We start from the raw sequence: 14,338 nt of genomic DNA on the forward strand, positions 1-14,338 counted from the left end.
GATAGTCCAGGAGCAATACATTTATTACAAAATAGGGCATAGAGCCAATAAGCAAATACTGCGGAAGCAAAGAAGTAATGAGTCCAACTCCACGAGCAAGGTTGAGTGTAGAACATCGACCTATCGCACCTTAATCCTCGTCGGATATATCTGCAACGTGATAAGTTGCAGCCAAATGGGTCAGTACATTGAATGTACTGGCAAGTCACATCATAGTGTAATGAACCTACTTTTACATGCAATTTGTCTGGTGGAAAGCTCTAAGTTTAGTTTTTGCATAAAGCTAGTTTTTCCCTATTAGAAAAGATGTTATTCTACTACTACACATTTGCATAGGATGAGTTGGCAAACCCAACTCCATCCGTTCCCAAGTTTCATTTAAAACCCAACTGTTTAATTTAAAGGTGAGGAGATCTCCCGGCATTTCCACTACTAGATGCTCAAGTTGTCCGTAACCGGGGACACGGCTAATCGATTAGGTCGAAACTCTGCAGAGGTTGTGCACTTTTCCCCACAAGAATCGACCACCTCCATGATCGGAAGATTGAGACATAGCTTTTCGAAAATGTTCCCCTTAACCCACGGATAGGCCGGTACACCTACATCATTCTACATCTGCTAGCCCATCCCGGAAGGGGTCACACTAACTACTCAACTAAGCCAGAGCCCATATTGGCCTGTGGCTGCACACGTAAGCTTCTAGACATGGGAATACGATTGATTTCTTTAAGTCTGAGCGGACGGTCCACTAGTGGTGCACCACCATGGATTTCCCATGTGTGCCCCACTGTACTTCGCCACCATTCCCACAAGTTTCTGCCCAGGTAGTTCATTAATTAACTTAGGTCCTTTTTACTACATTGTCACTCAAACTTTACAATGGTCACTCCCCAATCCACGTCTACTTAGCATAGCAACATAAAGTAAAACGATGGTGACAAAGTTATATGGTTCAGACCTACCTCAATGAACTACTGGGTGAAAAGCAAAGTCATGCGGCACCAGTTTCCTACCATGCAGTCCTACCGCAAAGAACTAAGTGCATAATAAAAACATAGGTAATGAAACATGATCAAGATGCAACTTGCCTTGGTACTGCTGGTTGAATTCTAAAGACTGATAATATTCTGCTTCGCACTCCGGGCAATCTATCGCAAAGAAGATAACAAACATAAGCAAACATTCCAGAGAACCAAAAGAACATGCATAGCAAAAAGTCTCGTAAAAACCAAATGAACATACAACACACTAAGGTACTACAGAAATACTCTAAGTGCAAAACATCATAGGCCTATGGTTCAAAGAGTGATGTGAAATATAGTGCATACTATGCATACTAGTAAAAAATATTAAAGGGCAGATTCTAGTGTGTGAAAATTATTGTGACAAAGGTCCAGGTGATAGGGTTTTGCTACGGTGACAACATGTAAAAGAATCAACTTAATCGGAGCTACGGTTTGGGAGATATGGCTATTTGAAGTTCGAATTCGAATCTGAATAAATTCAAATTTGAATCTGACAAAAGTTTGCAAAAACTATGCTACTGGATAGATCTAGACAATACGAAGAATTTGCCGCTGGTTTCATCGAGTTTGGATCTATGGTTAAAAAGTTATGGCTAATCTAAGATCAGGGACTAATCTGCTATTTACAGGGACTAAACAGAAAAAGAACTATCGCAAACAAGTCCCTGGCCACGTGGCAGCTCCTGGCTGGCCGAGCAGCGTCCGCTGCGGAGGCTATACGGCGAACAGCCGCTAAATAAAAAAACAACGGCGATGGCTAATTAAAGAAAAACCGACGCTCGGTTTAAATAAACCGCATGGTCTAAGGGAACCGCGGTTAACCGCGTACCTCTTCGCGAAATAAAAAAAATGGACCTAATCTAATCTGGGTCGTGGATCTTCGATCTAACGAACGAGGGGAGGTGCGGCGGCTTACAGCGGTTGGCGACGTCGGCGACGAGCAGAGGACGGCGACACGACGTCGGTGATGGAGGGGGCGGCGGCTGCGGTGGTCCTCGTCGACGGGGAAGAAGACGGGGAGGTGTGGCGCGGCTTGGGCGTCCGGATGGCAGCGTCGGGGCTCCTCAGGGGCGTCGGGGTCGGCGAGGTGAAGGCGGCAGCGCTCCGTGGGCTCCGGCGAGGTCGGGCGTCGTCGGGGCGTCGTCTCCGGCGGGACCTAGGCGAGGAAAAGGTGTCAAACGGGTGCATTTTGTCGCGGGGGGCCATGATGGCTTACTGGCGGCGGAAGGGACGACGGAGCGGCGCGACTCCGGCGAGATGTAAACGGCGACAGCGGCGGCTATGGGCGGCGTGGGGAGAAGCGGGACGGCGAGGTCGACTGAGGGGAGCTTGGGGCATTTATAGGCGAGGGGAGGGCGTGCGGGTGCCGCGGATATACATTATCCACGAGGGCCTCGCCCGGCGGTTGCGGGAGCGCGGCGGCGAGCTCACCCGAGTGGGGAAAGCGGGAGGTTGGGGGAGATGAGGTGGAGCGGGGCCCACCAGTCAGAGGAGGCGGCGGTAGCGAGCGAGGGAGGGGGGGCCGCGGGCGGTCGACCGGTGCGGGAGGTTTCGGGCGCGCGGGCAACCTTGGGCCGAAATGGCCAGCTGGGCCGGTCGGGCGCTCCTGGGCCGAATCCAGTTTCGGTCCAGGCTGCGTGTGTGTGTGTGTGTTTTCTAACAGGAGACCAAAATGCTCATAACTAATTCAATTGAATTAATAAAAACACCAAATTAATTTCTAAAATAACTACATAATATTTAGAGCCTAATGAACATTAACTTAAGCACAGAACATTTTGAAAATAATTTTCCTAATGCAACTAATGCACTTTTTGCAAATAAAATAAATACCAAACAACTCCAAAACTTAAAGTAATATTCAAAATAAAATTTCCCACTCTTTTTATATTTTGAGGAAGTCATCTTATCCCCTCTCATTTGTTTTTCTCGAGTGGAAAACTATTATTTGAATATTTCAAAAACTCCAAAATGCAAAGAAATATGATATGCATTGAATGATTCTATTAACATCCAAATTTAATATAATTGGGATGTTACATATAGTAAATCAGTCCATATTATTTGACGCATTGGAATGTCATGACTCACGAGCATTTAGGCACTTGAGCGCACAACCAGGTGGCAAGAACATCTGATTACTTATGCGTGATATAGTATGTAGCCGTTTCCCATGACTATGCGAAACTATGCTATATCAATGTTATATGAATGTGTTTGAAGCCATTGTATTCATTTCATATGCTACCACATACACCCGAAAAAAGGTTGTTACTTGACTCAAGATACCATCTTGTTGCCCTGTGCTCCACACTTATTGATCATTGCTTTGGCACCCCCCTCACAAACTGTATAAGGGCAATATAGTCATTTCACCATGAGGTATACCCACCTCCATATGCAGCACGTCCTAGGTGTACGTGTACACGCCTCCATCACACCCCCTCCACCCTAGGCCTGTCCCATTTTATTTTTATTTTTTAACCTTTGAAAATTAGGTGCAAGAGGTAGGATTCAAACTCCCAACCTTCTAGTTTACTTTCACCCCCTATGACCATCCGGGACGACTAACTTGTTGTGTCTAATTACTTCTTTTATTCTTCTTGGTGTGCATCTTCTTAGTCTAGTTTCTTCTTTTTTGGTTTTATAATCTTTATTTTCCTTTTTTCTTTTTCTATTTTTCTTCTTTATTTTTTTTACTTTTTTTGGATTTTTTCAAATGCATGAATTTTCCAAAAATTTAAAACCTTTTCAAAATTTGTGAATCTCTTTCAACTTCGCGATTTTTTTAAAATAATTCATGATTTTTTTTCCGAATCCACACTTTTTTTCATTTTTTGCTAATACTTTGGTGAACATTTTCAGTTTATTTACAACTTTTGTTTGCATAACCCATGAACCTTTTTCAAATCCAGGAAATATTTATCAAAATCATGAATATATTTTTAGATTATCAAATATTTTTCCAGAAAAGATGCATGTTTTTCCCTTTTTTGGTTCGTATTCTGTTTCCTTTTCATTATTTTGTTTATTTTTAATTTTCCTAAAATGCTCGCACTTTTTAATAATTTGTTCAAAAATTCAAAAAATGTTAGTTTTCCAAAAAAACAATTTAAAAATATTCTTATTTTAATAAATTTTACATAAATTCTAAATAAAATACCCATGCCTTAAAAAACTGCTAAGAATGTCGTCGCCTGGTTGGGCCAAGGCCTAAGCATTTTTCCTATTTTTTGTTTTTCTTCTATTTTTCCGTCAATTCATTATTCTTCTTTTTGAAATTTATTACTATTTTAAACCTGTCTAGAAATTTAAAATATTTTTTGGAATGCAATAACAATTTTAAGTAGTAAGTGTTTTCAAAAGCATGAATGGGCCGGCCCAGTGCGAGAGGGTGACCGTTCATGTACAGCGTATACGTAAATAGAACAATCATGCCCTTTCTTATGAAGAGGTATGAGCTAATCTGAGTCATCCTTGTGTTTAAGGGGAGTGTATCGAATCAGAAATGTTTGTATTTATGACAATAACAAACACTTGATCTAGCAAATGTTGCAAACGGCAACTGAAAAATAGACGCAAAAACATATTGTTTTACTTATACATGAGTTCTATGCAGCATGCTAGTTTTTCCTTGAGCCAAAAAAAAACGTTTTGTTCATTATTGTTGTACCAACCATGTATATACACATGTTTTTATATCTACATTTGTTTGGCACTTATGTTCCGACACATTAACAATATTTTGTCGTCGCCTTTTTGTTGTCCTTGCACGTCGCAGTTGGTCAAACCATTATTTGCATCTGAAATATTTACGTCATGACGACGGTAGACAAATACAGTAAATCATTCCATATTATTTGACGCATTGGAATGCCATGAGCCTTTAGGCGCTTGAGCACACAACCATGTGGCAGGGGCATCTGATTACTTACGTGTGATATAGTATTGTAGCCTTTTTCCATGATTATGGGAAACTATGTTAGATCAATGTTATATGAATGTGCTTGAAGCCATTGTATTCATTTGATATGCTATCACATACACTCGAAAAGAGGTTGGTTACTTGACTAGATACCATCTTATTGCCCCGTGCTTATTATCCTTCTTTACGTCCAACTCATCGGTGTGGAGCCAAGATGTTGCGCACCTCGAGTTCTTTCGACATAACTTTGCCCGAGAAGATACATAGCCGCAAGACAAAAAATAAATCATTACACCATATAACTTTTTTATTTATGACAGTAACAAACACTTGATCCAGCAAATGTTGCAAACGGCAACTGAAAAATAGACGCAAAAGCATATTGTTTTACTTATACATGAGTTCTATGCAGCATGACGTTGGACCGACATGCAAGAACCATCAGGCGTGTAGTACTTCCATATATGCAATTCCAAATTTCCTAAGGCACTCCTTTGTGAACATTACTTGAAGCTAAAGATGGCTGGCTACATGGACAGCACGAGATGAATGACTGGACCAAACATATTGGTTACCACTTCCCACTTGAGTATTATATATAAAGTACCGACGCTTAGATCCCCGTAGCTAACTTCATGTGGCTAGGCCTGGGTCTGAGCTGGAAAGAAACATGCGTATATGCTGCTTGGGCTACGGTAGGTAGACAACGAGTCTTCGTCAATATTTTATTGGTAACAGGTGAAAATAGTGTCATTGGATCTGTCATCATATAAGGCTGGTCACAATGGATAAGAACATAGTCTAGTAACTTACACACTTCCCTAGACTATGTTACTACCTACAAAGTGGGTAGGAACATCTATGTAGTGTCATGCAACAATGTATTTATTAAGTTATAGACTCATTGTTTCTTGAAGTGTGTGATGTTCCGGTAATTTAGCTAGTTACCACAAGCACCTCTCTCTTCATTAAATATGTGCCACATAAGCAAAGTTGTATTGGAGTGTGTGATGTTACTCCTAAGTTCCTCCCGTTTGTGACCAGCCTAATTTCATAGTATTATCATTTTACATTTTTCTACCAACACTTTACCATCAGAGTACAGTTTGTGGCCATGCACATTTCCAAAGCACCAACTGTTTACACAAGGAGATGTTAGCTATGATTAATTAGTCAGGCACACATCACCGGTATGTTAGGTGGCTTTTATTTCCCTGGACTTGATCATATTAGTAGTACCTTTCTGTTTCTGAGTATTTAACAAAAAACTACCATAATTCGTGAAACCGTGCCTACAAATTACAGTATCACTTTATAAATTTATATGAAAAACTATTATTTTCATTAATCTTTGACTAAAACCTACCATATATGAAAAATGCCTGATTCGACTCGTTTAAACTCGATTATGACAGAGTTGGCCCACACATCAGTGTCTATCTTCTTGCTCCTCCTGTATCTCTCTTAGGCATTTCAAGAAACACTTCGTCTTCGTGCCCCACGGCGAGCAATGGTGTCGTCCACGCGAGACGACGACTGCGAGCTCCTCGGCCGCCTTCTTCCCGGGCACACGAGGCGCCTCGCCATGCCGGTCCAGCGCATGGCCGTGGTCATGGTTCGTTGCCCCACAACGCCCGCGCGGTGGATCTCGTCGCCCATGGCGGCCGCCGCTCCTCGCGCCCTTGCTTCCACCGCTGCTTCTCGTGCCTTCCCGCCGCAATCAGCCACCGCGTGCCCATGCGCCGTCGCCGCATCTGCCGCCCCGCGTGGGCGCCGCCGCGTGCTCGTGCACCGCCACCATGGCTGCTTCTCGTGGCCGTACGTGGCAGTAGGACCGCCAGGGAACATCAGGATGGGGGCAGTAGTAGCTGCTCGTGGCTATACGTCGCCTCTATTGCCGTTCGTTGCCGTGTGTGGCCGCGGCTATGCGTCGGCGGCGAAGACCAACCGTCGCCAGCCGCTCCGGCCACACCAGCTCCGCCATGAACTGCAGAGGCGGCATGCGGGTCACCGGAGAAAGAGATCGAGGCGGCGGCGGCCTTCACCGGAGGCGGAGAAGATAAAGTACTCCGGCGGCTGTCATAATCGAGTTTAATTTCGTCCAAATCAGTCGCTAGCGTTTTTGTAAAGAATTAGTAAAAAAATGATAGTTTTCAGCACAAATTTATAAAGTGGTAGTTTGTAGGTACGGTTTCACGAATTATGGTAGTTTTTTGTTAAATACTCCGAACCTTTACATTGATCATGACAGCTAATTGTACTTCTGGAAAAAAAAATACTATTAGAGCATGGTTAATAATATAGCTGGCCGGTAGCTATAACAAATTGTCATGTCATCTATAGCCAGCTATGATCATTCTGTTTCCCTCCTTCTCTCTCTTTTTGTGGGTGGCACTATACATGAAATTTGATCCCCTCAAACAAAGAAAAAGAACCGCTTGAAATTTGACAAAACATGGAGGCGACACAAATTCAGGGAACACATACAGCACAAGTTGCAAAGAACCGGGAACTCAATATATTTTTTTTAGGTCTGGGAACTCTAAATATAATAAGTAAAAGTAAAACGTAATAACATCATTTTCTTGTGGCCACTGATGAAAACAGTACCTTTTGTGTATCATGTGTATCACTGGCATGATGTTGACCTTGAGCATGCCGCCAGCAGTAAAATCACAAGAGAAACGACAGACAATATCTCAGTTCTGCTTGCAGTAAACAGTTCCGTAATGAATGCCACACTACATTCGCTTTGCAAACACGAATTCTTCACGGAAGTTACACATTCAGACATTCTACTCCGGTATACAGAAACAGAGAGAAAGGGCAAAAAAGAAAAAAAAAAAGGACACCCCTTGCATCAGCAGTCACAATCTTTCTTTGTATACGACACAGTTTGTTGTTTGACGCCTCCTATATGGATCCAACACAAGTGCAGCTGTTTACTAGTATAACGAAGCCTGCTCAACTGGTTAGGTCAAAACTAATTTACAGTTCAATTGAACGATTTTACATGCCATCAGTAAACAGCCCACCACATTCTTCTCCTCTACTAGCCTTTACCCGGACTACCACCAAAGAAAGAAAAGATTGAACAAGAAGACACTTGCTATGGAGGGGCTCCGCGTCTCTCTCACTGGGGAGGCGGGAGGGTGAGAGCCGGCGGCGAAGAAGGGGGCGATTTGGAGAAGATCCTCGTGTAGAGCACCGTGTTCCAGACGTCGGGCACGCCGGGAAGGCACCAGTGGATGCAGTCGGCAAAGTTCTGAGGGTCGTTCTTCTGCTTCGGGGTGAGCAGGTAGCCCCGCCGGACGGAGTAGACGGACGTGTGGGCGTCCTTCCGGTAGTCCGACATCCTGGTGATGTCGATGAGCGTGACCGGCACTTTCTTCATGGACCTGGCCGTGCTCGCCACCATGTCGTACAACCGCATGTCGTGGTTCAGGTCCAGGGGCTCCGTGTAGTTGAGCACCGGGAGCGTCTCCTTGGCGCATTTGATCCCGTGGGGGTTTCCCCATTTATCTGGGCTGAGCATCACAAGAGAAATTTTTGTTAGTGAGAGATGCATAAGGAAATGTGTGTGCCATCATCATGCTGATCTATCTATCTATGATTCAAAACCTGATAATGGTTAGCACAAACGAAAAATAAAAATATTAACAAAAAAAACATGACACTGTTGGGTCTGGTGGTGGGCCGCGCTTAATCTCTTGGGGGACAGCAACCGACTCAATTCCAAGCCGAGTCGGTAACTGAAACCGTCTCCTTCCCAGGGTCGGACCGGATCTAATCGATTTACCTACCCACCTCTCCCTCCCGTCCCCCACGAAAACCCCCACCTGCCTCTAAACCCCAGCAATGGCTGCCGCCGCCGCTGCCAACTCCGATGACGAGGACAACTACGAGGAGTACGTCCCCGTCGCCAAGCGCAGGGCCATGGAGGCTGATCGCTTCCGCCACCAGCGCCTCCCCAAGCCCGCCGTCCCCTCCCTCCCACCGACCAACAACTCCGCCCCCGCCGCCAAGCCCAGCCTCCTCGTCACGTCCACACTGCGCAAGCGCACCGCCCCGGAGATCACCCCCACCGAGCGGTTGATACAGGAGGAGCAGAAGATTGCCGAGGAGGTCTCCTACCGCACAACCCTCAAGCCCGTGGGGGAGATCGCCAAGGACATCACCTACACCGAGCCGCTCCGCACCGGCTGGAAGCCGCCGTTGCGTCTCCGCCGCATGCCGCGCGAGAAGGCCGACGAGCTCCGCAGCAAGTGGCGCATCCTCGTCGAGGGCGAGGAGGTCCCGCCGCCCGCCCGTGACTTCTGCGACCTTCCGGTTCCCCGAGCCCATCTCCCGCATGCTCCGGGAGAAGGGCATCGTGCAGCCCACGCCCATCCAGGTGCAGGGGCTCCCCGTCGCGCTCTCCGGGCGCGACATGATCGGCATCGCCTTCACCGGCTCTGGGAAGACGCTGGTGTTCGTGCTGCCGCTCATCATGGTGGCGCTGCAGGAGGAGATGCTGATGCCAATTGTGCCTGGGGAGGGGCCCTTCGGGATGATCATCTGCCCATCACGGGAGCTGGCCAAGCAGACATATGATGTTATCGATATGTTCCTCGCTCCCCTCAAGCAGGCTGGGTTCCTGCTCTGCATTGGGGGTGTAGACATGAGGACGCAGCTCGACGTGGTGAGGAAGGGTGTGCATATTGTGGTCGCCACGCCTGGACGGCTCAAGGATCTTCTCGCCAAAAAGAAGATGAACCTTGACAATTGCAGGTATGTATCGGATATTCTGATCAATGTGGTGTTTTCATATCTTGACCATAGCCTTGTGTCAAGACGGATGGAGTAATATGAAAGCAACATCAGGATATGCTTCTAAAGAACCCTGTTTTCTAATAAGCTCATGAAAATACACTTACTGTCTTTTTCTGATCTTCACGAAAAACGCGGGATACATTAGTGTGGGTGGGCCAGTGAGTGTATTTCTAATGGGTAAAACTTAAGAGCGCGGTTGGCGTGTCTATAATTATCGAATGAATGGGATGTACACTTATATGTCAGGTAGGGGTGACTTTCAGAAGATACGGCTGATGGGGAGGGATGTAGGAGGAATATGAGACCATAGCCTGGGTAGAAAATAATTCAGATTAGATTAAGACTTTGTTTTTCCTCTTGGTTAATGCCAAAGTTTACAATAGGCATTGTTATATTGCAGGCCCTCCTATCGAACACCAGCAAGATCCGAGATCAGTCTAAATGAAAAATTGCTATCATAGACTGGGTACAAAGATTTTAAATGAGATAACGACAATTTCAGTGTCCTTCTTAGTTAATGCCAATGATTACAATAGGCATTGTTATATAGACAGCAATTTAGATGTAAACTTGCCTAAGTTATATATTAAACAACTAATCCCCATCACTGGTAAGTAATCAAACTCTGTAGGAAAATAGATAGATTGGCTTGGTAGAACCATTCTGATCCTAGATGTTGACCCACTGCTGCAGTACCAAGAGATATATCACATACCCCCCCCCCCCCCCCCCCCCCCCCCCCCAATTACCTAGGAGATAACCACTTCTTTTAAATGCAAGTAGAACCTGTCAGTGCCTTTAAAAAGCAGTGCATGCAGTTTTCAAATTTCTTAATAGCGCTTTCTTGATTTGCACAGGTATGTAACATTAGATGAAGCTGATAGGCTTGTTGATCTTGGGTTTGAGGATGACATTCGGGAGATTCTTAACCATTTCAAGGTAAAAGATAATTTCAAGGCACCAAGGCAAACCCTTCTTTTTTCTGCCACTATGCCGAAGAAGATTCAGAACTTTGCAATGAGCGCCCTTGTGAAGCCAGTTGTTGTCAATGTTGGAAGAGCTGGAGCAGCAAATCTTGATGTCATTCAAGAAGTTGAGTATGTCAAGGAAGATGCCAGAATTATATACCTCCTTGAGTGCCTTCAAAAGACTCCACCCCCAGCTCTTATATTTTGTGAAAACAAAGCTGATGTTGGCTACATCCATGAGTATCTTCTTCTAAAGGGTGTTGAAACAGTTGCAATCCATGGAGGAAAAGATCAGGAGGAAAGACAGAGTGCGATTGAGTTCTTCAAGAATGGAAAGAAGGATGTTTTGGTAGCTACTGATGTTGCCTCAAAGGGTCTTGATTTCCCTGATATCCAGCATGTGATTAACTATGATATGCCTGCCGAGATAGAGAACTATGTCCACAGGATTGGTCGAACTGGCCGATGTGGGAAAACTGGAATAGCAACTACATTCATCAACAAGAACCAGACAGAGACTACGCTTCTTGACCTGAAGCATCTGCTCAAGGAAGCGAAGCAAAGAATACCACCAGTGCTCGCTGAGCTAGTTGACCCACTGGAGGATGCTGAGGCTATCGCAAAGGCGAGTGGTGTAAAGGGATGTGCGTCATGTGGTGGCCTTGGGCACCGTATTGCTGACTGTCCTAAGCTGGAGCACCAGAGGTCCGCGGTGATGGCTGGTTCCAGAAGAGATTACTACGGTGGTGGAGGTTACCGAGGAGAGATATGATTGCCTCATGTTACTGTGTGTAATGCTGTTTCAAGAGCTAAAATGCTGCAACGTGAGTTCATCCATGCTTGACATACACCACACCTTACCTTACATGTGTAGACATCAATAAACAATGAGATGACAATCCAGATACAGTAGGGAACTCCTTTTTTCTTTTCTGGAGGGTATTCACAAGTCAAAACCTAGTAATGCATATTGCTTTGTTGTGGTGCACAAGGTGCCACCCACTTCCATCACACCCTGTACCACACACCCATGTGAAACAGTCCGCCTTTTGTTGTTGTACCAAATGATGCTTTTTAATCTTCTATTTGGTAGCCGGGCCCACAAAGAAATTTGTAGAGATCTTTAAAGGCATACTATGGGCGTTTCTTTCCCTTTATTAAATGGTTTCAGTTAGCATGTGAATCTCCAGAGGTACATCAAGACATTTCAAACTGAGCTTTCAAATCCATCTGGTTCATTACTAAGGTTTGGAAATTCTAGTAAATATTAAGTGCCGATACCAAGCGTATAACACCGTACGGAGGTTTCAAAGGTCCAGTGTGAAATTGACTTGCCAGTTGCCATGCTCACTATAAGAGCCAGAAATTAGGCCAGTTCTGTTCCTAGTGGGTCATGAGCAAACCTAACAGATGAGCTCCATTTGACCACATCTTGTGATGGACAATGACATTGTGACCTTCACACTAGAAAGAGGGTAGCTTGCTTCTCTAGAACGCGACTGGGACTTAACGAACATTTTTAATTATTAAGCTTAGGTTTGGTGTCCTATTGCACAGACAGTAGTCCAAAGCAATGAAGATTGTTGCATTGTCGTAAAATTGCTCTAGGACCTAAACAAGTTATCGGGGACCTTAATGAACCACCATTACTCATATGGCTGGAAAAAATCATCACAAATGCAACTTTTAATCACCTGATGTGAATAGGAGAAATTGTCATGAAGAAGACGGATGTCCGCGCCGGATCGACATTCTCATTCAGCCAGTCCGACCACGTTTTGAGCACCCGGCCATATGCCTCGATCCTCGGCACCTCGTCGTGCTCCGACCAAGACCTTGAATCTGGCCTCCTGCAGAAATTCAAACAGAAGAGCTACCTTTAGCATGCAGTTCAAGCAGATACAATAGTGTGGTTAAAATGTTTACAGAGATGGTCGGCGGACTGACTGACCGAACTTTGATGTCGGCGGTGTTCATCCACCAGATGTAGGTGTCGAAGATGAGGTAGTCCACACCCCTCCAATACTGGGCGTGTCCCTCGATCCTCTCGGGCCGTATGATCCGGTGCTCGATGCTGTGGATATTGGGGTCGTCAGAGTTGGACTCGACAAGGAATGGCGCCCAGTAGAACTCGAGCGTGGCGCGGTACTCCTTGGCGTGGAAGATGGTGTTTGATCCCCGTTTGACCACCTTCTTCCTCCCCTTGCTCAAGATGGACTGCACCATGCACACCAGCGAGTAAAACTGGTTCCTGTTGAGCGAGTCCCCCACGAACATGAGCCGCTTCCCCCTCATCCTCTCCATGAACCTCCTGGCGTCGAACCTGATCGAATCCATCCACGATTCACCAACCAAACCATCTAATTGATCAGCCATGAAATATCTCAAGGAGGTGTTTGTTGCAGATCTGACCAAGAGGGAAAATGAAACGAAGCGATCGAGAGTCGAGCATACGTGGGGAGGGAGCAATTGTTGGGCTGCCATTGCCAGTACTGCCACAAATCGTCGTTGCGGCCGTTGGCGAGGCAGGTGAGCTGCTTGGTGAGGAAGTTGCACTCTTTCTCCCGGTAGAGGGGGAGGGACTCGTTGTCGAAGACCCAGCGGCCGTGGGCGAGGTCGCAGGTGGGCGGGGGCAGCTCGATGGGGGGAAGGCCGGAGACGTTGTAGATGTCGGCGTCCGGGTAGAGGTAGTCGTCGATGGAGAGCTCGGCGATGGTGCGCGCGTCCTCGCCGTACATGATGAGCGCGAGGAGGGCGATGGCGCAGGCGAGCGTGGCGACCGGGGACCGGCGGGCCGCGGCGAAGAGGGGCCGGCTGGTGGAGGCGAGGGAGTCCAGCCCCAGGGGGTGGCGCGGGCGCGGCTTGGTGGCCGCCGGGGCGGAGGGCGGCGGCGGGGCGGTGGAGGGAGGCGACATGGCGGCGGCTTGTGGTGTGACCGCCGCCGCGGACGCGCGGGGGCGCTGTGGCTGGTTCGTTGGTGGGTGGGTGTCGGCAGCGAGGAAGAGGGGATCTGGGGGTGGTGATGGTGGAGTGAGAACGGGGAGGTGCCCTGCCCTGCGAAGCTCCGACGACTCCGGCAGGGAGGTGGTGGTGTCCTGATTTGTAGGGTGCTTGTCGGCGTCCGGCCGTGTGGCGTCGGTCAAGATCTATCCGCCGCCCCCCACCACCACACCACCTCTCTTCACGCTGACAGTAGAAAAACTGAAGAAGCGGCTTCCCTTAACTAGACTAGCGTGTTCTGACTTTGGAAGATTCCAATTCATACGCCAAATTACACAGCACAATTCACGTGCCGAGAACAAAACGGACGAAACCTCATTTTCCCATCCATTTTTCGTGTATTATCTCTCTCTAGAGCATTTGCAATCGGATCCCCACTTTGCCCTTATATGTCCGCATGGACGGTCCAAATAGAAGAAAAAAGAAAAAAGGCATCCGACTGGACTCCCCATATATGTGTCCGTCAATCCTCATATATCTAGCTCAAATGTGTGTCCGTCAATCCTCGTATATCTAGCGCATATATGGAGGCGGCCGGGTGTTCCGGGCATTCATCTTATAGGATTTGACTCATCCAGTATCACTTTATTTTTATTTTTCTCTATCTA

At 46.5% G+C, this 14,338-nt stretch overlaps 1 protein-coding gene and 2 pseudogenes across 1 annotated transcript; 1 reads left to right on the plus strand and 2 right to left on the minus strand.

Moving 5' to 3' along the window:
• Positions 1–6,228: 6,228 nt before the first annotated feature.
• Positions 6,229–7,331, minus strand: LOC125508802 (annotated as a pseudogene).
• A 479-nt stretch (positions 7,332–7,810) lies between these two features.
• Positions 7,811–13,924, minus strand: LOC125508801 (xylan O-acetyltransferase 4-like). The gene is made up of 4 exons (XM_048673597.1): positions 13,185–13,924; positions 12,682–13,053; positions 12,425–12,580; positions 7,811–8,477 (listed from the first exon to the last, which is right to left on the minus strand). Exons 1-4 carry the CDS (start codon positions 13,643–13,645, stop codon positions 8,084–8,086), a joined length of 1,383 nt encoding a protein of 460 aa, XP_048529554.1. The 5' UTR covers positions 13,646–13,924; the 3' UTR covers positions 7,811–8,083.
• LOC125508803 lies at positions 8,484–12,418 on the plus strand (annotated as a pseudogene).
• Positions 13,925–14,338: the final 414 nt, after the last annotated feature.

Source organism: Triticum urartu, chromosome 5, assembly GCF_003073215.2.
Source record: "Triticum urartu cultivar G1812 chromosome 5, Tu2.1, whole genome shotgun sequence".
NCBI classification, from domain to species: Eukaryota; Viridiplantae; Streptophyta; class Magnoliopsida; order Poales; family Poaceae; genus Triticum; species Triticum urartu.

Bases quoted from the DNA above. Each gene is read 5' to 3' on its own strand.
- LOC125508801 (XM_048673597.1), bottom strand. From the start codon at position 13,645: ATGTCGCCTCCCTCCACCGCCCCGCCGCCGCCCTCCGCCCCGGCGGCC. The intron at 12,581-12,681 runs GTCAGTCAGTCC...GAATTTCTGCAG, and splicing joins ACCGCCGACATCAAAGTTCG to GAGGCCAGATTCAAGGTCTT. The intron at 8,478-12,424 runs GTGATTAAAAGT...TGTGATGCTCAG, and splicing joins ATTTCTCCTATTCACATCAG to CCCAGATAAATGGGGAAACC.